This window comes from Bactrocera neohumeralis, unplaced genomic scaffold (genome assembly GCF_024586455.1).
Source record: "Bactrocera neohumeralis isolate Rockhampton unplaced genomic scaffold, APGP_CSIRO_Bneo_wtdbg2-racon-allhic-juicebox.fasta_v2 cluster11, whole genome shotgun sequence".
Taxonomy (NCBI): domain Eukaryota; kingdom Metazoa; phylum Arthropoda; class Insecta; order Diptera; family Tephritidae; genus Bactrocera; species Bactrocera neohumeralis.
Genome location: NW_026089624.1, coordinates 3010949 through 3035794, shown reverse-complemented (window position 1 = coordinate 3035794; position 24846 = coordinate 3010949). Strand labels below are relative to the sequence as shown.

At 35.1% G+C, this 24846-nt stretch overlaps 2 protein-coding genes across 2 annotated transcripts in view; one reads left to right on the top strand and one right to left on the bottom strand.

The window, feature by feature from the left end:
• The window catches only part of LOC126765675 (uncharacterized), a 784771-nt gene that overhangs the window by 163682 nt on the left and 596243 nt on the right, over window positions 1–24846 (top strand). The window lies entirely within an intron of this gene.
• On the bottom strand, window positions 1244–2372 carry LOC126765739 (uncharacterized). Its single transcript, XM_050483477.1, has 2 exons — window positions 2248–2372; window positions 1244–2196 (listed from the first exon to the last, which is right to left on the bottom strand). The coding sequence occupies exons 1-2, from the start codon at window positions 2299–2301 to the stop codon at window positions 1555–1557; spliced, it is 696 nt and encodes a 231-aa protein (XP_050339434.1). The 5' UTR covers window positions 2302–2372; the 3' UTR covers window positions 1244–1554.

Below are 24846 nucleotides of genomic sequence, written 5' to 3'. Positions count from 1 at the left end.
GGAATCCATCAAGCACCAAGCCTTGAATGGATTTTCACTAAAAGCATATCAGACATAAATAGTTTCATCGAAACCTCAAAATGGTTTGAGAGAGAAGGTGAAACGTAATAGCAGATACAGGAGGTTCTACGAATAGTGTATCAAAATGGCACATCAAGGGCTAATTCAGCCCGATAGGGCTGCACTCCTACCTACCTACCTACCTACCTCTCCGTCTATATGTATCAAGTAGCTTTTGTTGTTAACTCGGCTATAATCGCGTAAGCGGTGCCTACGCCAGTAAAGAAGAAGCGCCAGTCGTTTCTTCTTTTCGCTACGTGGCGCCAATTGGATATTCCAAGCGAAGCCAGGTCCTTCTCCACCTGGTCCTTCCAACAGAGTGAGGTCTTCCCTTCCTCTACTTCCTCCGGCGGGTACTGCGTCGAGTAATTTCAGAGGTGGAGTGTTTTTGTCCATTCGGACAACATGATCTAGCCAGCGTAGCCGCTGTCTTTTAATTCGCTGAACTATGTCAATGTCGTCATATATCTCATGGCCATAAAATTTTCGCAAAACTTGTTGTTGTCATCGTCCAAGCCTCCGCACCATATAGCTGGACGGGAATTATGAGTGACTTATAGAGTTTGGTTTTTGTTAGTGGAGAGAGGACTTTACTTCTCAATTGCCTATTCAGTGCGAAGTAGCACCTGTTGGCAAGAGTTATCCTTCGTTGGATTTCCAGGCTGACATTGTTGGTCGTGTTTACACTCGTTGCAAGATAGACGAAATTATCTACAACTTCGAAGTTATGACTGTCAACAGTGACGTGATTCAAACTATTAACACTAACTAAAATAAAGGATTTTGGTGGAAGGAAGGTTGGGATGCGCCTCCTTTGAAATCAATTATGCGCCATTTGATACACTATGGTGAGTCCTTTCTGATATCATGATTCATCATATTGCTGAAACCATTTGATGCCCTCAATGAAACTACTTATCTTTTTTTGTAGATTAGGCATTCAAGGTTTGGTACCTAGTGGATTTCAAGATTTTGATGTGTGGTTTGTCATAGAGTAAGGCAACCATAAGAAGTGTAGTACCGTTTCGTTACTCCCTTTATGATTTTGACAATTAGACATAACTCGTATTTCCCAGTCTTTGTGCCATATATTTCATATTCAACTTCCATCCATCAAAATTTATTTGTGTACTTTTTCATTTCGATTTTAAGTAATATTATATGTACAGAATATATTTCAAAATTGATTTAAAATGTTTTATTAAAGTCTGTATTTATCATTTGTTATTCATACAAAAGTTATTTTACGTTAATTATATTTGCTACTTAATCAAAAATATTCTATTGAACTATAATTACAACACTGTAAACAAAATTTAAGGTGCCATTGTAAGCATTCAATATACAATTTGATGTTTTGGTATAACATATAGCACAAGATTTCTCAGTATGCACTTATGTATACCCTACGGTTTTTCAAAATTCCGAATATGTAATAGAATTTAAGAAAACCTAAGCTACGACAAATATCGTAAGAAAATTTTTACAAAGTTATTACCGTTTTTTCTTAAACATTTTATTGAGTTTCCGCCGTTTCAAAATCATTTCATAAAGTACTTCAAAACCTTCTTGTAAACCTTCTCCAGTTATGGCACAGGCTGGTTGAATATACCAACCTTTAAATTGGTGTGATGGTGCTGAATAGCTGATTGATTTGGTCATTGATTTTGGCTGCATTAGTGCATTAACAGCTGTAGCAGTCGGAGTTGTCACTACTGAAGGTTGTGAGGATCCACATGACAACAAATGTTTGTCGCGAGCTGTCGACAAAAATGATGTGTATATATTAGTAGTATTACTAATTCCATCGCTATTTTCGGATTCTTGGTCAGTTCTTAATTCTGCAACTGCTGCCACTGATGACGATTCGCAGAATTGGTTACTGTTTCCACCACTGTTACTAAACATTTTAATGTTGTGCTGCGATGTGGGTGTCATAGTTTTACCAAACGTATTCATACTAATTGTACTGCTGCTACACACAATACTACCAGTTGATGATGAGCTCGGTCTTGTATTTTGCGTATTAATAGCTGGATGTAATAGTTCATGAAGTCCTAATAATTTTTCTAATTCCTTAGGATTACAAGCACCAGGTAAATCTTGTTTGTTAGCTAATATCAGTACAGGAACACCCTAAATATAATAATTAGGAGCTTTTCTATACAAAGTTATATTAAACTTTACTTGATTGTCAGGGCACTTTGCGGTTCTCATAAGTTCCATTTTAGCTTCCTCCATACGCTCAACATCAACTGAATCGACTACAAAGAGAATGCCATCAGTACATCTGAAATGAGCAATAATAAATCAGTTAAAAATACATAGCTACATATTAGTAATATTTGAGAAGAGGGATAGCTTTTATAAATTAAATAAAAATATGTACGCTTTTCATTTTCATACACGGTTTTAAAAATTAATTTTCTTCATGCTTTTGTCAAAAATGTTTCTGTATTTGGTTATTCAGACTAACGTGTGAGGATTGGCAATTGCTTGGAATAAGGGTTTTACTCAAAGTCAGCACTTTAGCGCAAATAGCTCTATTACACCGGATACGCGTGTGACTGTTTTGTACACGTGAAATATTAAAAAATCGTTAATCAAAATTTTAGTAAATCTTTAACCCGATTTCCACAGTGGTTTAGTTTAGATTTCTTTCCTTGTTTATTATACTCTTGCAACATGGTGCTACAAAGTATAACAGTTTTTTTCACCCAACGGTTGTTTGTATCACCTAAAAATAATGGAGATAAATATAGGGTTATACATACATACAAATGATCAGGATGATAAGACGATTTTAAATCCGAATGACTGTCTGTCTGTTCGTCCGTCTGGGCAAGCGATAAAATGAATAAAAATAAAGATATCTTTATGAAATGGGTGAGCGTAATCGGACCACTTACATGCCCACAAAACGTCATCACACGAAAGTCTATAAAAATACTAAATCAAAATTTGGCTCAAGCGATCACAGTAGTAAGGGACACCTGCGGGATAAGAAATTAAAAAGTGGGCCCTGCCCCGCCTTCTAAGAGGTTTAATGTATACATACATATATAGTTAAGGAAAATCTTTTAAGTGCCACAACCGACATAGTCAAAATGGATGAATACAACAGTTCGATTTAGAAATACTTAAAGCCGAAAAATCGATAAATAAATATGCCGAAGACATTAAATTTTAGGCCTAGGATGACTTTATAGGTAAAAGTATATATAGGATAAAAGTTATTACCATTGTATTCCTGTGTGAAAACAACAAAATCGGTCTACAATCACGCCTACTTCTCATATAACACAATTTAGAATTCCATCTGATTCTTTCACATTCCAGCATGCAAATCTAGCAGCACTGATATATCGGGATAAAACTTTTCGTGATTAGTGCGCCACATTATGACCAAACATTTTTCAAATCGAACCAAAACTTTTACAACCCTCAGATACCAAACATGTGGACCAAAGTTTTGTTACATTTTTAATTCTTTTTTCCTATTTTTTATTCTTAAAACCAAGATTACCTTATTTAAGAACGCAATAATCGTGATCGTAGTGTTGTCATTGTCAATTATAGATCCTTGGATCCGTCATTACAAATTTCATGTCAAAATTCCCCATCGATCCCACTTGTGCCTTGTTTTTTATTCGAGGTCAAAGGTCACAAATTTGCGTTTTTTGCCTATATCTCTGAAACAATGAGAGCTACCGAAAAATGGTTCAAACAAAATTTGTAGATCATAAAATTGTCTAGGAAAAAGATCTGAACACATTTTCTTCTACGGTGCACTGTTCTCGAATTATGCCTATTTTAAACATATATGGACTCATATGTGGCCAGTATGCAACATCGGGATAACCATTTGAACAAAAAACATTAGAACATAGTTTTATTTGCTCCATGCACACAGGTAAGTGAAAAATATACAATTCTGATTGAGTCATCGTCCGTCCTTAATTCCATTGGGCTGTTGGCCTTTGGAAACATCTGTCTGCGACTCTCCATTTTTCGGGTCGAACCCATCGTATACCTGCTTTTCCCGAAGAACATAGCCTTAGTAAATGCAGTCAGACGTCATAGACGTTTTTGTGAATTATATTCTCTTTTTTAACCGTGCCGTTACAAAATTTTGTAAAAATGTCAGAAGTTTGCTTCATTTGCAATGAATCCACCACATCTGGGATTAGTCCTCCTCGTAGAAGAGCACGAGGTAATGAATAGTCTTGTTGTTTCAAGAAGAACTGTTTGTTGTCTGATAATGAAGCAGATAAAATAGCTGAAATAAAAAAGGCTCAGCATCTTCGACGGAGAGTGTCTCAAGTTTCAACCCTTGACTTCAAGAAAACTATCTTGAAGGAAGCTCAGACTGGTTCTGATGAGTTAGCAAGAAGTGTCATTGCCCGCATGCAGTATGAATTTGACTTAGTTGCTGTAGAGGCTAAGTACCACAGTGATTGTTACACTTCGTTTCTGAAAACCATTAGTGGAGGTAAAATCGGTCATTCTGAAAGTGGTTCTATTACTTCAGCGATGAAAGAAATATTTGCATTTATTGAAAATCATCATGATTGTCAATTTTCAATACAAGAATTGAAAGATATTTGCAAAGAACCATCGATTGACAATAGAGCAATTAAGTCAAAACTCAAGTTAAAGTACTACTCATATGTTCGAAGATAATAATAGGGATATTCTAGAATCTTTGACTTATTTGTTAGAGCAAATAATTTTGAAAAACAAAAAAAAACGTTAACTTCGGTTGCACCGAAGCTAAATACCCTTCAAAGGTGCATTTCTGTTAGTAACTGTGTGTTCAGTTTGTATGGAAGCTATATGCTATAGTTAACCGATCTTATCAATTTCTTCGGAGATTACTTTGTTGCGTTAGAAAATAATATATACCAAATTTCGTGAATATATCTTATCAAATGTGAAAGTAGTCCATACAAGAACTTGATTCCGATCGTTCAGTTTGCATGGCAGCTATATGCTATAGTTAACCGATCTGAACAATTTCTTCGGAGATTACATTGTTGCTTTTGAAAATAATATATACCAAATTTCGTGAATATATCTCGTCAAATGTGAAAGTTGTCCATACAAGAACTTGATTCCGATCGTTCAGTTTGTATAGTTAACCGATCTGAACAATTTCTTCGGAGATTACATTGGTGCCTTAGAAAATAATCTGTACTAAATTTCGTGAATATATCTTGTCAATTGTGAAAGTTTTCCATACAAGCATTTGATTCCGATCGTTCAGTTTGTATGGCAGCTATATGTTATAGTGGTCTGATATCGGCCATTCCGACAAGTGAGCAGCTTCTTGAAGAGAAAATGACGTTTGCAAAATTTCAAAGCGATATCTTAAAAACTGAGGGACTAGTTCATATATATACAGACAGACAGACGGACAGACAGACGGACATGGCTAAATCGACTCAGCTCGACATACTGGTTACTTATATATATACTTTATAAGGTCTCCGACGATTCCTTCTGGGTGTTACAAACTTCGTGACAAACTTAATATACCCTGTTCAGGATTGTCAAAAAAGGTTTGCGGTCTTTTTATTGATTTTTTTTTATTTTTATTGAAATTGAAATGAATTTTTGATGACTCATGCCCAGCTCTTGACCGATGCTACGGCTGCTACTATGCCGGTCTCTTTCGACCAATTCAGCGATTTGATCGCAATTTTTGACGACAGGCCTTCCGGAGCGTGGCGCATCTTCGACTACCTCTACACAAGAACGAAAACGTTGAAACCATCGCTGTGCGGTGAAAATGGAATCTGTATCGGTTCCATAAACTGCACAAATTTTATTGGCGGCTTGAGATGCATTTTTGCCTTTATCGTAGTACTCGTAGTACTGTAAAATATGCCGTATTTTCTCTTTATTTTGCTCCATGTTTGCGACGCTATAACTCACGAACGACTTAAAAAAAACGACAATCAATCAAACACGAGTTAGCGCGTGAAATGAGCTTTCCAAAAAGGTATAGCATGACCCGATGCGACGAATAAAACTAGAACTACGCGCTTTCAGCGCCAACTAGCGAAAATACCGCAAGACTTTTTGATTTTTTATGTATAAATTCAGCCGCTGTATTGTGGCTGCTGTTCGGTCTAGGTCTTTCAAATCACAGATACAATTGGGTCTGTCTGTGTTTTTTCATCGACGATTTGGATCAAAACGTCTTATTCAAATTTTTTCATCTTTTGGTTTGTGTGCATGGTATAATGAAACTGTGATGTAAGAGGCAGCATCAGTTCTTCATCGTCCACCTTATATTCTACTGCCAGAAACTGGAACAATTATTCAATATGCTGCAGACAATGCTGACCTCAATGTACATACTCTAAACCAGTGGTTCCCAAACTTATTTTGTCTACGGCCTACTTTGAGAACAAATATTTCTTTAGCGCCCTCATTTTTTCACCTGTTTAAAAACCACTATAACTTCAAATTAATTATTGTGACCTATATATGTATATTAACGGAGAATTCTAAACGAAACTTTTACTATAACCAGCAACTTAAAACCTGAGCGCAGTAGGCAACATAAAACGGCGCTTAGGTCTCAAGTTAACTCTTACGGGCTCCACCTGCTAACAAGAATGATTATTGAAACACAACTTTATAGTATTAAAACAGAGAATCTTTTATTAAAAATAAAACTAAAATAATCGATCCATATATAAAAACTAATGTGAAGGATGAATCTGATGCTGTTTAATAAGTTTGTTAATATCAGGTCCCAATTTACTTAAGAACAGTCGCAAGTCGCCACGTTCGGTAACAAGCAAACGATTTCTATTTTAGTAAGTAGTGTTGTCACAGTACTAAATCCACGTTCACACAAATATAACGATGGGAATGCTATCAATAATCGTTGAACGATTGACCACAATCCAGGGTACAATTGCGAGATCGGTTTTTGTAACCAAAATTCTTGGTAACCATTTTTGAACTTGATTTTTATTTCCTCGTTTTTTGTCAATTCTATAAGTTCTTCTTCCAGCTGAGGTGACATTGCTGTGTTGACATTTGAAAACGGATCCAACACCCTGTCTGGTATTTCCAAGTTCAAAATTTCCTGATATCGTTCGGTGAAGTCAATTTGGAGGTTTTCCAAATGTTGGCACTAGGCAAACAATTCGTCGTTACTGCATGATACTGATAAATTCGGAAAATTGTGAAACTCACGTCTGCCCAGATTCTTTTTGTGTAGAAGCAGTTTGGCTGCGAAAGCAGCAACGACGTTTTTTGTTTTAATTAAATTTAGTTTATCGCCTTGCAGTTGGAGATTCATGTCGTTGAACAATTTATACAAACAGGTCTGTCATGTAAGCTATATCATTCTTTGATGTTATGAGCTTGACTTGAAATTCTGTATCTTTAGTTTCCAAGAAGTCTATAACAGAGTCAAACAGGTTGTAGAATCGAGTCAGACAATTGCCTCTTGATAGCCAACGAACTTCAGTATAAAACAACAAACGGTTGAAATCCTCGTCATTAGTAACACAAAGCTGATGAAATAATCTATTATTCAAAGAGCTGTTGCGGATTTTATTGACTGCTTTGATCACATATTGCAGTGATTGAAATAGTTTTTCACTTAAGTTTCTAGCAACTAAATGTTGTCTGTGAATAACGCAATGTTCGCCATGGACATCTGGAATTTTATTTTTTAAGTGCGCTATTAAGCCTTTATAGCACCCTATCATAGCCGGAGCGCCATCCGTAGCAACTGAAATACTATTTTTCAAAGGAATTTCTTTCTCATCGCAAAACTTTTCCAATATATTAAATATGGTTTCGCCTTTTGTATCTGTCTCTTAATTTCTAGCAAATAATAGTTCTTCACATATTTTCTCATCTTTAATAAACCTCACGTAAGACAACAACAATGCTTCATTAGTTGGTAAAGTGGACTCATCGAGCTGGATTGAGAATTGGCTTGTCCTCATTTCATCAATTCGTCTTTGCACAGAATTATTATTCAAAGGAATTTTTCGGATAACATCTGCGGCCGGTTTATGAAGCACGGTAGTTATTACTTCATTTATTGCTGGCAATATTAACTCTTCTCCCATGTTATGTGGTTTGCATTTTTGAGCAATTAACAAAAAGATATTGTACGAAGCTCGAAGTCCGTCGTCATCTTGCTTAGCAGCCGCCGAAAATAGTTTTGCTACACTTGGCTGAGTATTATCATTCTCCTCTAGGTCTCGAAAATATGCTACATTCTTCTCTTTCTTATCTGGATGCATTTTATTCAAATGACCTTGCAGTCTTGAAGGCTTCATTGCTTCATTCATAGGCATAGAAGACACAAAGGCGACGATGGGCTTGTAGGACTTTCAATGAATCCGAATTTAATATATTCCGCACAGTATTGCCGTCTCTTCGTTTTTACTTCCGACATTCAGGGGTGTTGTGGAATCTGATAGTTGTCGGAATCAGAATTGAAACCGATCAAAAAAAGTAGTAGGTGTCATGAATTCAGACATTATTGGTTTGATATTCGAAACAGAATTTGTATCGGTTTTGTATGTCACAGAAACCAATTTTATCGGTTTCGCTGTCAGAAACAAAGCAAGAAGATAGTCGCACACAGATTTGAAATGTAAATTAAGAAATCGAGTTATTTTATTGTTACGAATTGATTTATCTTTATTTCTATATGAGAAAACATAAGAATAAAGTACGAAATGTCTCAATTATTGAGTTTTGGAAAAAAATGCGGATATTTAAGGGGGAGCCGCTTTAGAGGCTTCATGGGAAGGGAGGGAAGGAAATAATTGATTAAAGCGAAATTTCTAGGGTTTATAGTTATATATTTAAACATCACCCGAAAATTTTTTGGACAAGAATTCTTTGATATTGTGCCTTAGGGAAGCAATTGCCCGATGCATCTCGCGTGTGCATTTGTCGGACGGCGGAAATTATGCAGGTCGCAATTAAACGAGGAAAATTTTGAAAAATAAAATTCTAAATTTTTTAAAAAGTGGTTTTGACTAAAAAATTTGTTACTTTATATTGCTTAAACATATGTTCAAACTTAAATTTTCTTAACTTTTTTAGTTTAAATAGAAGATAATTTAATGCCAAAGTTAATAAACTTTTCTCCATTTCCATACGTTTAGTTTTTTTCAATCCTGTCCGCCAATTAAGAAAAATCGTAAAAATGAAAAACCGAGTCAAAGTTTTCGCTTTCTGCCCAAGCGCTCATATATCGCTCGGTCACTATTTTCCTTCTAGCTTCGACAATATTTCGGATTGTCATCTATAAATTCATTCTATAAATGTTATCTTTTAAAATCTTTCTTTAATTCGGAACTCATCAAAAACTTTAATAGTATTGCTTCCAAATGTATTCATTTGCAAGTTTGGTCACATTAGTACACAGCTAATTCGAATATTGGTTTTGCGTATGTTCAAAAAGACAAAAATCCAATCAGATTCTGTGACACCATTCAAAATCAGAATTGGTTTGCAATTCTGACAGCTAAGCAATTCTGTCTTGGATTCCACAACACCCCTGATTGTTTAGCTTTGAGAAATACGTTCAACTTCGCGAGTAATGTAAAGGAGGCGTAAGTACTGCTCATCTATTGCGCGCAAGACCACAAATGAAAATAAAACAAATAATAAATAAATAATAAAATAAAATAATATAAAACAAACACACATAAACTCGTTTATCTCATTCGACGCTCAATCGTACACAACAAGTCCGAACAAGTATTCAATGAACCAGCCGATTGATACAGGAATGCACAATTTGGGTTATTTAACAAAAACTTGTTAAAACCTGATAGATATCTACGAGTACTAATAACTATTAAAATGCGAAAGTGTGTATGTTGCCTTTTTATTTGTTTGTTTGTGTCTACTTTGCTTATTAAACGGAGGGACCGATTGACATGATTTTCATTTTTTCTATATCCAATAAAATAGGACAGATGTATCAACTACCACCCCCCTTGACACCTGCAGCGCCCACAAGGGGGCGTTATCGCCCACTTTGGGAAACACTGCTCTAAACGGTCACAACACGCTCCACATAATGGGTATCATTCATATTATAACTCCAAAAGCAGCAGTTATAGCCGAAAAACCCATATCACGAGTAAACAAAGTCCTTTCAGCGAAAGATTTTGCAGCCAAAGCTCATCTACCGATAAAAGTCAAATCAAAATCCTTCAAAATGATGGTGCAGTTGGGTATAGTAAAATAGCTGCACAAAATTTCGATTATGAAAGTAGCACAGCAGTTTACTGAAAAAAGTTGATATTTTGTGGTTGTATGGAAAATGAAAAGATTTACTATTACCTGGTTGGAACGGTTACATTGAACATTTCTGAAATTCTCTTTTTACCACTCATTCATCAACCAGCAAGTAACTACAATACTATCTACACAACTTTATTTTAAGAGGAAAAAGACAGTAAAGAGGAAGAAACGAGAGACTATGAAGAATTTGATGATAAATGATGATGTAATTTTCTTGCTGTTAAAATTTCCATTAAATTATAATAAAAAATAAAATTTCATCAATAAAAGAGTGTCCGATTACATTCTTTAGATCAAAATATATTGTGGAGTATTCCTACTGAGGAAACCACGTTAAAAAAAGCGCCGTGTACATTATCTCAGAGGTGGTACGGAAATATGTGCATATAGTCGAAAATACGGCTTTCCTGCGGTCTAAAGTCACGATATCTCGAAAACGATCTTTTTTGTAGACAATTTTATGATCTATAAATTTTGTTTGAACCATTTTTGAGTAGCTCTCATTGTTTCAGAGATATACGGAAAAAACGTAAATGTGTGACCTTTGACCTCGAATAAAAAACCACGCACATGTGGGATCGATGGGGACTTTTGACATGCCATTTGTAACGACGGATCCAAGGCCTGCACAAAAATCCCCCTTGTTGGGAATTAATGCACTGCAGGTATTCCAGTCTATTTTCACTGGACTATAGAACAATAATGTCAACATTGCGGCCCGTGCGAGCCAAAACAAAAACATTTGGCGTCAGTCAACTGACAAACCATCCTCAAACAAACTTGAGGCCCAAGACGTGTCCGTGTGTTGATTATTAGTTTTTTCGAGGTTTTCCTGGATATAAATTCGCTTGCTAGATATAAATAAATTAAATGCAAGTAATTCATTACTTTTATAAATAATTTTTAACTAAGCATGAAGAACCTAGTCATTGCTATTTTTACAAGCCTAACCTAAAATACAATTTAACCGATATCGTCCGACAATAGTTGATCACAATATCGCATTATTCGTGCCCAATCGATGTTATTCTATAGTTCATGGATTTTACGTTTTTATTGAAACAATAAATTTATTTACTAACCCTTAATCTGCACTATAAGCTATTATTTATTATACACTAACTGCTTACGACAGACGTTGTCCTGTAGTAGAAAAAGCAAATGTTGCCGTTGAGTTTACAATTTCTTTATTTTATCAAGCACCGTTCTTAATTTTTACCATACCTCAAACAAAATAAAAACGGAACTCTTATAGGATCACTTTGTTCGTCTGTCCATCCGTCTGTCTGTCAGCCTGTGCCAGCCGTTTACGCGTAGTGATGCCGTGTCCAAGGGATTAATTTTTATATGTATACTAGTGTGAATCCGCGGCTCCGCTCGCTGCTTGTCTCTGCTTCTGCATCGTATATCGTTACACACATACATATGCATATGCTTCTTTGAATAACAGTCTCAAATTATGGTTAAACCTTTTCTCTTATTCTGTTTTTCGAATCGCTGAAAGTGAAATTCATCTTTTAGTATGTGTATGTAAGCAAAAACCACTGTACCCTGCCAGTAGCTGGGTGATTTTATTTTGTATTTTTGAAGAAAAAACTGTTGAAATGATTCTTACATGAATATTGAACACATGCTTATGTTTTGAAATATAACTGGTTTTGTTTAATGAATTGTTGTTATTTTTAACATAAAACCATAGAAAGTAGTATAGGCCCGTCCCGAGGTTCCAAGCAACCTCATCACCAATTTTCATCCAAATCGGTTCAGCCGTTCTTGAGTTATAAATATATAGTATATGTACATACAAAAATTGCGAAATCGAGGGTAATTTTGCTATAAAAAGGCCACCGTTAGGGCCTTCTCCCGGAATAAAGGCATATCCGAGCAAATTTTCACGTCTTTCCGTGCTGTGGTTCGGGGCTATGCGCGGACATACCAAAATAGTGTTTCATTTTAATACTCTTGCAAGCAGTTGCTACAGAGTTCTAAAGTTTTCTTCACCTAATGGTTGTACGTATAACATAAAACTAATTGAGATAGATATAGGGTTAAATATATGTATATAAATCATCAGGATGACGAGAAAAATTGAAATCCGGTTGACTGTCTGCCTGTCCGTCCGTCCGCCAGTTCAAGCTGTAACTTAAGTAAAAATTGAGATATCTCGATGAAACTTGGTATTTACAAAAAATATTTCGAGTTTGTACATGGGCGTTGTCAGACAACTGCCCCACACACAAATCGCCATGAACCGAAAACTTATAAAGAGCCATAACTAAGCACTAAATTAAGACATAAAGCTGTAATTCGGTACAGAGGATCCCAGTAGCAAGAGGCACCTGTGGGTAAAGATTTTTGAAAAAGTGGGCGTAGCCTCGCCCTCCAACAAGTTTAATGTATATAGTTTTTGTCCGGCATGTAATAGGACTGATTTTCTTCCGCCGCGACTGTACTTCGGAGCGTGCGTTAGTTAATTTTTACATGAAATTGCTAACCCCCATTTAATCCTCAAAATTTTAGAGAGTTAGCTGCATTTTTGTTAGCAAAATTGTTAAAAATGTCCAACTTTAATCTATTGTGAATGAAAAGCAGGCAACACTGACAGTTGTTTTCAAAATTTTGTCCTAAAAAAAAGACTTCCTTGTTCAGCAGAGACAATCAGTATAACCCATATACTATACTAAGTATGCATGCATATGAAAATTAGTGTTCTCTGGCATTCGCTCTTTGTTGTTATTTTTTATATTTCTTTCATTTCAATAAAATTTTCAAATGATTCTTACGTAAATTTTGGAAACATGCTTAAGATTTCAAATATAATTTTGGTAATTATGAATTGTATACATAAATTAAACATTGTTAACATAAAGATATTAAAAGTATCCTATGTCCGTCCTCTGGTTCTAGGCTACCTCCTCACCAATTTTTAGCCAAACCGATTCAGCTATTCTTGAGTTATAAATAGTGTAACTAGCACGACTTTTTTTATATATATAGATTTTATTTCTTAACTTATTAATTAGTTCTTCTTTCCTTATGTTGTTTTTTATTATATTGTTAGCAAACTTGTTAAAAAATTGCCAACTTTAATCTACTGTGAATGAAAAGCAAGCAACACTGACAGCTGTTTTCAAAATTTTCAATAAAACAAAAAGTTTTATGTTATGATGTTTTGTTATGATAAAGTTTTAAAAATAACACGTTGATATACTTTGTAATAAAAAATGGTTTTGTAAATAATGGTCGGCTAACAATCGCAATGTTTATCTTCTATCCATTTTCATTTAGGTTGTTCACGCTAAGGTGGTTATCGGGTTATGTGATTAAGTAAACAACAACAAAATGCGGTATGACAAAATAACCAAATTTGACCAACCTAGGCCCTTGTTTACAGATTATGTGGTTGTTTGCTTATTTCCAGTGTTAGAAAGACGTTGGAATTCAACTAAATGGTAGCACAAAAAATAAATAAAACTAAGCGAATGGCATTTCCGTTTAGATTTTCTTATTGGAAGCTCTGCTATTAACAGAGATACAATCAGCAAATTAAAACCGGAATAAAAAGCGTCAAAAAGCATCAAACATCATCAAAAGTAATAATAATAATAATATAATATAATAACCAATAAACAAATAAATAATTTTCAGTTACTTGTTATTAAAACAAAAATGTGAATTTTTATTCAAAAATTAAATTGTATAGTGCTTGTCTTTTTAGTTCGGAGGTAGGTGCAACAATAGCATCTCCATTATATTGTCATTCATGGGCTTCGACACTTTGCCTTTCAAAGTGTGAAGAATCTCGCCCTTTCAAGAGTATGTTGTGCAGCACACAGCAGACAAGTACCCATTTATTAAAAAATTTTTGACTCTCTCGGTCTTTTGTTTTTATCCGCATTTGTTTCAAACTACAACACTTTTCTTTAAGAATCCCGAAACAATTTTCAACTCTAACACGATACTGGCTGCGTACTTTGTTGAATATAGCTTGTCTTTCAGAGTCTGCTAAAGAAGAATCGCTTCGGTATGGTGTTATTAAATGTTTTGTCAACTTATACGCAGAATCACTTGCAATCCACTCTTCTCCACTAAATAAGCTAGTTGTATTTCTTCCAATATGAGATTTCCTAAACACTTTAGAATCGTGGTAGCTTCCGGGATTGCCCACATACGACTTGCGAATTGATAGAGTATATTCGTTGCCGAGAAAAATACACCTCATGATTTTTATTCGGTTTTTGGGCCAGTTTAATCTCGCTACCGTCAATGGTAATTCGCAGAATGTTTGGAAAACAAGTTCCCGGCGCTCTGCCGGTCCAGGCCAATGAATGAATTGGGATAGTTTAATCAAAATTGCCGGAAAAACTCTTTTGTTGATATTGGTCAATGTGCCTCCATCTCCCACACCAAAAGTTGTAGCGATTTTACGTACAGAAGCACTTTCACCCGATGAACCTAATCGGAGCAATAGGATTGCGAGTTGCAAATCTACAGGTATTTGTAAACTTGAATTAGTACAGTTCATATCATTTGAAAATATTTCTAGGAGATGAGCGAATTGGCATTTGTTAACGCGCAGCATTTGTAAAAATCTTCCATCGTCAAACCAACACAGAACATTTTCTCGGCAATGAATAGATTTCGAAATATGTAGTTCATCTCCCCGTTTATTACAGGTGATTAAAGTTATATCCTTCAGCAGTTCACCTAGTACTTCATCCATTGCATTGTGACACTGTTCAGGGCGCAAGATGTCTGCAAATTTTATACAAAGAATTTTTTGAACCCTTAAAATTCGGATTATTTAATAAGCACATTCCTTCAATAAAGTCCATTTCCTCAATAGCAGAACTTATTTTAAATTCGATTATTTTGCTTTTTAAACTTTGTTTAGGCTTTTTATAAGTAAAAATTTCATTGAACTAAAATTGTAAACAATGAACAGCTGTTTTTGTAAATTAAGCAAATAACCATACATCGGATGTTCACGGAGCATCTTTAATCTAATAATCACATAACCCGATAACCATCTTACCGTGCATGCCTAATTGAAAATATTTTAAAAATGATTATAAGCTGTTTACGAGAGTTTCAAACTCGCATAGCTGCCGTCTGTAAACTACAAATTTGGATCTGATTAGTTATATGGATAAAGTTAATACTACTACAATAGATCTGGAATCACTATCTAAAATATGAAGACAATACCTAAGAATCCTTGATCCAAATGTAAAAAAACTCTTCCTTAAATATAATACCTGCTTATCGAGTTCTGCCCCTCTTGACCGGCTATTTCCGTTTGGTGGAATGATTGTGAGTCCCCATAGGAGGAACTTGAATGATGAACTTTTTGAACAAATAGTAGTTTTAAAATCAGTTATTTTATTTTCAAAACCTATTTGCTTTTTGTATTTAAATACTTTTATTTTAAACTATTTTTCACATCTCTGATAAAATGTCTATATGTCAAAAATGGTTCAACAATTTTTTAGATATCATATATAATACTACATATCGGCCAATATGAGCGTTTTTTTTAAATAAAATTGAGAGTGTGTGTTCTTCTTATAACGGTGCGACTTTGTGCTTATAATGAATAAAATCGGATGAAAACTTGCCCTAGAACCCAAATAACTCACAAGCCTTATGTACATGAAAGTACTTTCCTGACTTTAATTCTTCCTTGTTTGATTACAGCCCAATTTAGCTCTTCCTTACTTCTTTTAGTTTTCTTTGGTTAAGTTTACTTAGAACAATTGTGCTTACAGACATTAAAATTAATATATACAAGGTCTGTCGCAAAAGAAACAGGACTGTTAAAAAACAAAAACAACAAAAAATTAATATTTTTCAAAAGTTATATTTTTTTATTCAAAGTAGTTTCCTTGTGCTTCGATACAGCGTTTAGCCCGGTCAATTAGCATTTCAAATGAGTATTTGAGGTCATTTTTGGGAATGCTCTTGAGAATATCGGTCGTCGCCTTTTGGGTAGCTGAAATGTCCTGAAACCAGTGTCCTTTCATGGGCAAATGAAGTTTTCAAAATAGGTAAAAATCACAGGGTGCCAGATCAGGTGAGTAGGGTGAGTGATTAATGGTTAATATGGAGTTTTTTGTCAAAAAACCAGTGACAAGCGTCGACCGATGACACGGCGCATTATCGTGCAACAGGCGCCAGGACCTCGCCTTACGGTATTGTGATCGAGCACGACGAATGCGTGACAAAATACGCTTCATAACATCAAGGTAAAACACAGCATTAATCGCTTGGTCAGGTGGGACGAACTCTCGGTGTACAATACCCTCGGACTCGTAAAAACAAATAGGCATTTATTTTTGACTTCTGAAGACGACCGACTTCTGATCGTCACAGAGGTCCTCTGGAATCGCTTAAACCACTCATGCACATTATTACGGGATAGGCACTGATCACCACAAACTTTTTTCATCATTTGAAATGTTTCAGTAAACGTTTTCCTAAGTTTAAAACAAAATTTAATATTTGCTCTTTGTTCAAAAAGCTGCTGTCACTTTTTAATCGATAACATCGATTGTAGTTATCCAATTGTCTTAAAGTTTTTACTTTTAATGTCAACAAGAGATCAAACTTTTTATTTCATATACCCACCAATAGGTGGCGCCACCAGAAACAGTTATATTTAAAAAGTTCTGTTTCTTTTGCGGCAGACCTTGTATGTTACATTTACAGTACGGTATACGTAATTTTTTCTCTTTAGCAATGCATTTTTTCAGTCTGATTTGACTGAAAGTATTTAACTGATTGAAGGAAAAATTTTTTTCTATTGTGCTATTGGTTGTAATAATGCCGACAATGGCGTATTTTCGTTATTTCTTTTGAAATACATTTTGTTTCGTATTTCAATTCTTGTATTTCAATGCTTCATTACATACGATCCATTTAATTGTATAAGTATTTTCATTTTCAAATTTTACATATCCAATAAATTTAAAAATGTTGGATATTTGTCTTTTTGTTGCCGACTTTGCCTTTTAACAGCTGTGTTATGCATGTGCCATTCGTAGTGTCAGCCACTACACTTCGTGGACATATATGTACATAAGTATATAAATTATTATGCAATGTTAGTGTTACACTATGCAAAAAAAATGTACAGCGAATTTGCAATTGCAAATATGCAAGACCATTTGCACCAGATTGTGAATTGCCCTATTATAGTATTAACATCATAGAATTTATTTATAATTAACTAGAGGTTCACGTATTATTGTTACTGATTCATAGAGGGTACTATTACTGCCATCTACATATACGATTTCAGTCCCTACCTTTAAAATTTACGTATACAAATTTGCCAACTGAGGAACTATAAGAGAATTGGTTAAAATGATATACTAATTTTTAGGTGAAGCAATTTGTGTTAGTTTAAAAAATAGATCAAAAAGCTTTCCGTGTGTTAATAAAGCATTGCTTTTTGGGGGAAAAATACTCTTGAATGTGGATCTCCACCAGAGAAATCAACCTTTGTAACGAAATTTGCAAAGTTGAAAAGAGGCGAAATGAGCACCGAGGAAAATGAAGGCAGTGGACGCCCTAAAGAGGCGAAAGCTCTGTGCAAAGTGGGTGCCGCGCAAGTTCATAATCAACGAAAACAACGAATTAATGATTCTGAGAAGTGTTTGAGTGCTCTTTAATCGTAATAAAACCGAAATTTTGGTGTGTGACAATAAAAACATGGCTTCATAATTTCACACTGGTGTCCAATCGACAGTCCACCCAGTGGGCTGCACATTATGAATCTGTCTTCAAGCTTGGAAAGACGAAAAAGTCGGCTGGCAAGGTTATGACAACAGTGTTTTGGGATGTACGTGGTATAATATTCATCGACTGATTACTGAACCAGTTATAATCCATTGAACTTCGTATTTGGTTGCAGTTCTATTCCCAAAATTGGGAATTGCATTAATATGCTTATTACGGTCAAAGAAGTTCGAAATATTCAATCGCGTACTTTCTCTAAAAAAATTTTACGAAAATCGCTTATTTTTTCTCACGTCACACTGGTATAGCCTCTTAAGCTGACGTGAGAAAAAATAAGCGATTTTCGTAAAATTTTTTTAGAGAAAGTACGCGATTGAATATTTCGAACTTCTTTGACCGTAATAAGCATATTAATGCAATTCCCAATTTTGGGAATAGAACTGCAACCAAATACGAAGTTCAATGGATTATAACTGGTTCAGTAATCAGTCGATGAATATTATACCACGTACATCCCAAAACACTGTTGTCATAACCTTGCCAGCCGACTTTTCGTCTTTCCAAGCTTGAAGACAGATTCATAATGTGCAGCCCACTGGGTGGACTGTCGATTGGACACCAGTGTGAAATTATGAAGCCATGTTTTTATTGTCACACACCAAAATTTCGGTTTTATTACGATTAAAGAGCACTCAAACACTTCTCAGAATCATTAATTCGTTGTTTTCGTTGATTATGAACTTGCGCGGCACCCACTTTGCACAGAGCTTTCGCCTCTTTAGGGCGTCCACTGCCTTCATTTTCCTCGGTGCTCATTTCGCCTCTTTTCAACTTTGCAAATTTCGTTACAAAGGTTGATTTCTCTGGTGGAGATCCACATTCAAGAGTATTTTTCCCCCAAAAAGCAATGCTTTATTAACACACGGAAAGCTTTTTGATCTATTTTTTAAACTAACACAAATTGCTTCACCTAAAAATTAGTATATCATTTTAACCAATTCTCTTATAGTTCCTCAGTTGGCAAATTTGTATACGTAAATTTTAAAGGTAGGGACTGAAATCGTATATGTAGATGGCAGTAATAGTACCTCTATGAATCAGTAACAATAATACGTGAACCTCTAGTTAATTATAAATAAATTCTATGATGTTAATACTATAATAGGGCAATTCACAATCTGGTGCAAATGGTCTTGCATATTTGCAATTGCAAATTCGCTGTACATTTTTTGCATAGTGTAACACTAACATTGCATAATAATTTATATACTTATGTACATATATGTCCACGAAGTGTAGTGGCTGACACTACGAATGGCACATGCATAACACAGCTGTTAAAAGGCAAAGTCGGCAACAAAAAGACAAATATCCAACATTTTTAAATTTATTGGATATGTAAAATTTGAAAATGAAAATACTTATACAATTAAATGGATCGTATGTAATGAAGCATTGAAATACAAGAATTGAAATACGAAACAAAATGTATTTCAAAAGAAATAACGAAAATACGCCATTGTCGGCATTATTACAACCAATAGCAGAATAGAAAAAAATTTTTCCTTCAATCAGTTAAATACTTTCAGTCAAATCAGACTGAAAAAATGCATTGCTAAAGAGAAAAAATTACGTATACCGTACTGTAAATGTAACATACAAGGTCTGCCGCAAAAGAAACAGAACTTTTTAAATATAACTGTTTCTGGTGGCGCCACCTATTGGTGGGTATATGAAATAAAAAGTTTGATCTCTTGTTGACATTAAAAGTAAAAACTTTAAGACAATTGGATAACTACAATCGATGTTATCGATTAAAAAGTGACAGCAGCTTTTTGAACAAAGAGCAAATATTAAATTTTGTTTTAAACTTAGGAAAACGTTTACTGAAACATTTCAAATGATGAAACAAGTTTATGGTGATCAGTGCCTATCCCGTAATAATGTGCATGAGTGGTTTAAGCGATTCCAGAGGACCTCTGTGACGATCAGAAGTCGGTCGTCTTCAGAAGTCAAAAATAAATGCCTATTTGTTTTTACGAGTCCGAGGGTATTGTACACCGAGAGTTCGTCCCACCTGACCAAGCGATTAATGCTGTGTTTTACCTTGATGTTATGAAGCGTATTTTGTCACGCATTCGTCGTGCTCGATCACAATACCGTAAGGCGAGGTCCTGGCGCCTGTTGCACGATAATGCGCCGTGTCATCGGTCGACGCTTGTCACTGGTTTTTTGACAAAAAACTCCATATTAACCATTAATCACTCACCCTACTCACCTGATCTGGCACCCTGTGATTTCTACCTATTTTGAAAACTTCATTTGCCCATGAAAGGACACTGGTTTCAGGACATTTCAGCTACCCAAAAGGCGACGACCGATATTCTCAAGAGCATTCCCAAAAATGACCTCAAATACTCATTTGAAATGCTAATTGACCGGGCTAAACGCTGCATCGAAGTACAAGGAAACTACTTTGAATAAAATAATATAACTTTTGAAAAATATTAATTTTTTGTTGTTTTTGTTTTTTAACAGTCCTGTTTCTTTTGCGACAGACCTTGTATATATTAATTTTAATGTCTGTAAGCACAATTGTTCGTTACGATCGACCACTACACGTGCGGGATGGGATAGATACCGAGAGTTGAAGAGGGAAGCGAGACGCATTTGCAGACAGAAGAAGAAAGAGGCTGAAATGCGTGAGTACGAAGAGCTTGATAAGCTGGCCGACAGGGGTAATGCTCGAAAATTCTACGAAAAAATGCGGCGGCTTACAGAAGGTTTCAAGACCGGAGCATACTCTTGTAGAACCCCAAAGGTGATCTAGTGACTGATGCCCAGAGCATACTTAAATTATGGAGGGAACACTTCTCCAGCCTGCTGAATGGCAGTGAACGCACAACACCAGGAGAAGAAGAACCCGATTCCCCAATCGATGACGATGGAGCAGACGTTCCATTACCCGACCATGAAGAAGTTCGAATAGCAATTGCCCGCCTCAAAAACAACAAAGCGGCAGGGGCCGACGGACTACCGGCCGAGCTATTCAAACACGGCGGCGAAGAACTAATAGGGTGCATGCATCAGCTTCTTTGTAAAATATGGTCGGACGAAAGCATGCCCAACGATTGGAATTTAAGTGTGCTATGCCCAATCCATAAAAAAGGAGACCCCACAATCTGCGCCAACTACCGTGGGATTAGCCTCCTGAACATCGCATATAAGGTTCTATCGAGCGTATTGTGTGAAAGATTAAAGCCCACCGTCAACAAACTGATTGGACCTTATCAGTGTGGCTCCAGGAAGCAGAGGAAGAGGAAGACCTCCACTCCGTTGGAAGGACCAAGTGGAGAAAGACCTGGCTTCGCTTGGAATATCCAATTGGCGCCACGTAGCGAAAAGAAGAAACGACTGGCGCGCTGTTGTTAACTCGGCTATAATCGCGTAAGCGGTGTCTACGCCAATTAAGAAGAAGAGAAGCACAATTGTTCTAAGTAAACTTAACCAAAGAAAACTGAAAGAAGTAAGAAAGAGCTAAATTGGGCTGTAACCAAACAAGGAAGAATTAAAGTCAGGAAAGTACTTTCATGTACATAAGGCTTGTGAGTTATTTGGGTTCTAGGGCAAGTTTTCATCCGATTTTATTCATTATAAGCACAAAGTCGCACCGTTATAAGAAAAACACACACTCTCAATTTTATTGAAAAAAAACTCTCATATTGGCCGATATGTAGTATTATATATGATATCTAAAAAATTGTTGAACCATTTTTGACATATAGACATTTTATCAGAGATGTGAAAAATAGTTTAAAATAAAAGTATTTAAATACAAAAAGCAAATAGGTTTTAAAAATAAAATAACTGATTTTAAAACTACTATTTGTTCAAAAAGTTCGTCATTCAAGTTCCTCCTATGGGGACTCACAATCATTCCACCAAACGGAAATAGCCGGTCAAGAGGGGCAGAACTCGATAAGCAGGTATTATATTTAAGGAAGAGTTTGTTTACATTTGGATCAAGGATTCTTAGGTATTGTCTTCATATTTTAGATAGTGATTCCAGATCTATTGTAGTAGTATTAACTTTATCCATATAACTATTCAGATCCAAATTTGTAGTTTACAGACGGCAGCTATGCGGGTTTGAAACTCTCGTAAACAGCTTATAATCATTTTTAAAATATTTTCAATTAGGCATGCAAGGTAAGATGGTTATCGGGTTATGTAATTATTAGATTAAAAATAACCTCTATGCTCCGTGAACATCCGATGTATGGTTATTTGCTTAATTTCAGCGTTTGAAAAACTACGCTACTCTCGTAGCATTTCATTTTACTCTTGCTACCGCTCTCACTTTGTCGGGAGCCGCAGCATAGCCTTAGCATAACAATGTAAAGTATTTGCTCTACTCTGCTCCGAGTTTTGTTAGGTAAAAAACTATAGCTGGAGCGGGAGCAAAAAATTAAATTATGCGCTATGCTCTGGCGTAGCGGTAGCAAAAAGTGGGAGCGGTAGCACAGCAAGCAAATGAAAAATTTCGTGTGCTACAGCTTCCGAATGTGTTTGTTGTTTTTTTTTTCTTTTTTGCTATTTTCTGGCATTTACAAGTATGATACAAGTTGGTATATAAAAGAAAATCGTTTATAACTCAAGAACGGCTGAACCGATTTGGCTTAAAATTGGTGGGGAGGTAGTTTAGAAGCAGGGTAAGGACATAGGATACAGGTTATCTCTTTATGCTAAAATTCAATGCAGCTTATAAATACAAAAATTATATTTCAAATCATAAGCATTTGTTCAAAATTTATGTAAGAATCATTTGAAAATTTTAGTAATTCAAAACTAGAAAGAAATAAGTAAAAATTTTCATTTCCAAACATGCTTAGTATATGGGTTATACTGATTTTGCTTCTTAACCAGGTAGTTTTTTTTTAAGACGAGCCCGTCCGATATATTTAATATCACAACAAAAAATTGGATTGGAATTTTCATCGTCAAGGCACTGCGGATACTTTGCTAGATTATTGGTCAAGGACGCAAATGCATTCATAACAAACCAAACGCGATATCTAACGTTGGAATAATTGGAGTGTTGATAAAAAGGTTTATTATAATTTTAGATATACAGAAATCTTTTCGATTCTTTGCAATATTCATTGAAGTACAATTTCAAACTAATTCTTCCTAAAAAATTATAAAATTACTAAATATTGGGAATGGTAGAATAGATCTGCAAATACACAGTGCAATGGATTAACACATTCGCGTAAATTGCGGGAATTCCCGTCATTCATGTTTCCTTCAATAAAACAATTGCGGGAATTCCCGCGCTATATTCCCGCAATTTCTTCCGCACATATAAAAATGCTCTTGAAAAATTAAATGCGGGAATTTTATGGCATCGGGACTTTAAACGCTATAGCTCTTGTCAGTTATACAAAAAAATGCTAATTTCGCGGAAAAATCAGATACCTCGCCGGTGTGAGTTTCGACTTTGTTGCTCTGGGCACTTTTGTAGAGTGAACAATTCTGAGAAACATGCGTCTAAAGTCAAAGCGATGCCATAAAATACCTCTGATCTGTAGGAATTTAAAGATAAAAATCAGGATTGTAGTGTATTTTCTATGGAAAATTTTTACATGCCTCGGTCCAGTTCTTAATGTTAATATTTAGGGCTAAAATTTTCAGGAAATTTTTTTTTGGGGTATTTCCAAGGAAATTTCGTGACGGGACTGAAAAAAATTAATAGTTCAAAAAAAAACACCCTAATGTATATATAAAGGAGGAAACTATGTGTACATAGTTAAAATTAATTTCGAAAATTCATAGTAATTGAGTATTGTAATACATTTGGAATAGATGATGTTTTTGGTAATATAAAATTGCAAAATATTTTACATAATAAAAGAAAATTTATAATTTATTCAATTAATATCTAATTCACTTTATTAATATATTTCTTAAAATATTTGATTTTAGATTTATAAAGGCACTTGACGCAACAAGTGCCAAAATGATTTACATAACATTGTTTTGTTTGAATTATTAAATTAATTCAAATATTATGCCAGAAAATAGCAAAAAAGAAAAAAAAAACAACAAACACATTCGGGAGGTGTAGCACATGAAAATTTTCATTTGCTCTGCTGTGCTACCGCTCCCAATTTTTTGCTACCGCTACGCCAGAGCATAGCGCAGAATTTAATTTTTTGCTCCCGCTCCAGCTACAGTTTTTTACCTAACAAAACTCGGAGCAGAGTAGAGCACATACTTTACATTGTTATTCTAAGGCTATGCTGCGGCTCCCGACAAAGTGAGAGCGGCAGCGATAGCATAGCAATAATTTTAGAAATTTTGCTGCTACGGAGTAGTAAATGAGAACCCTGGTTTCACCACAGCAAGATCAGAAGGAGAAATCTTAACAGTGGCGCGTGAACAGAGTTGAGCATTCACTGAAAATTATGCTCAGAAATAATCATATCATATCACATATTAGTTGATATGATTATCATTTCGCGTATTTTTATGAATACATGCAAAACTGATAATATTCTAATTAAATTATGCTATTTCCAAATCAATAATTGTAGTTAATGTACGAAAAAGAGCTATTTTTTAAATATTTATTTTGTTTAATACTATAATATAATTTCATATGTGAATATGTTTGTATAAATATATGCTATATAAGTACATATGTATGTACATATATATACGACATACTATCATAAT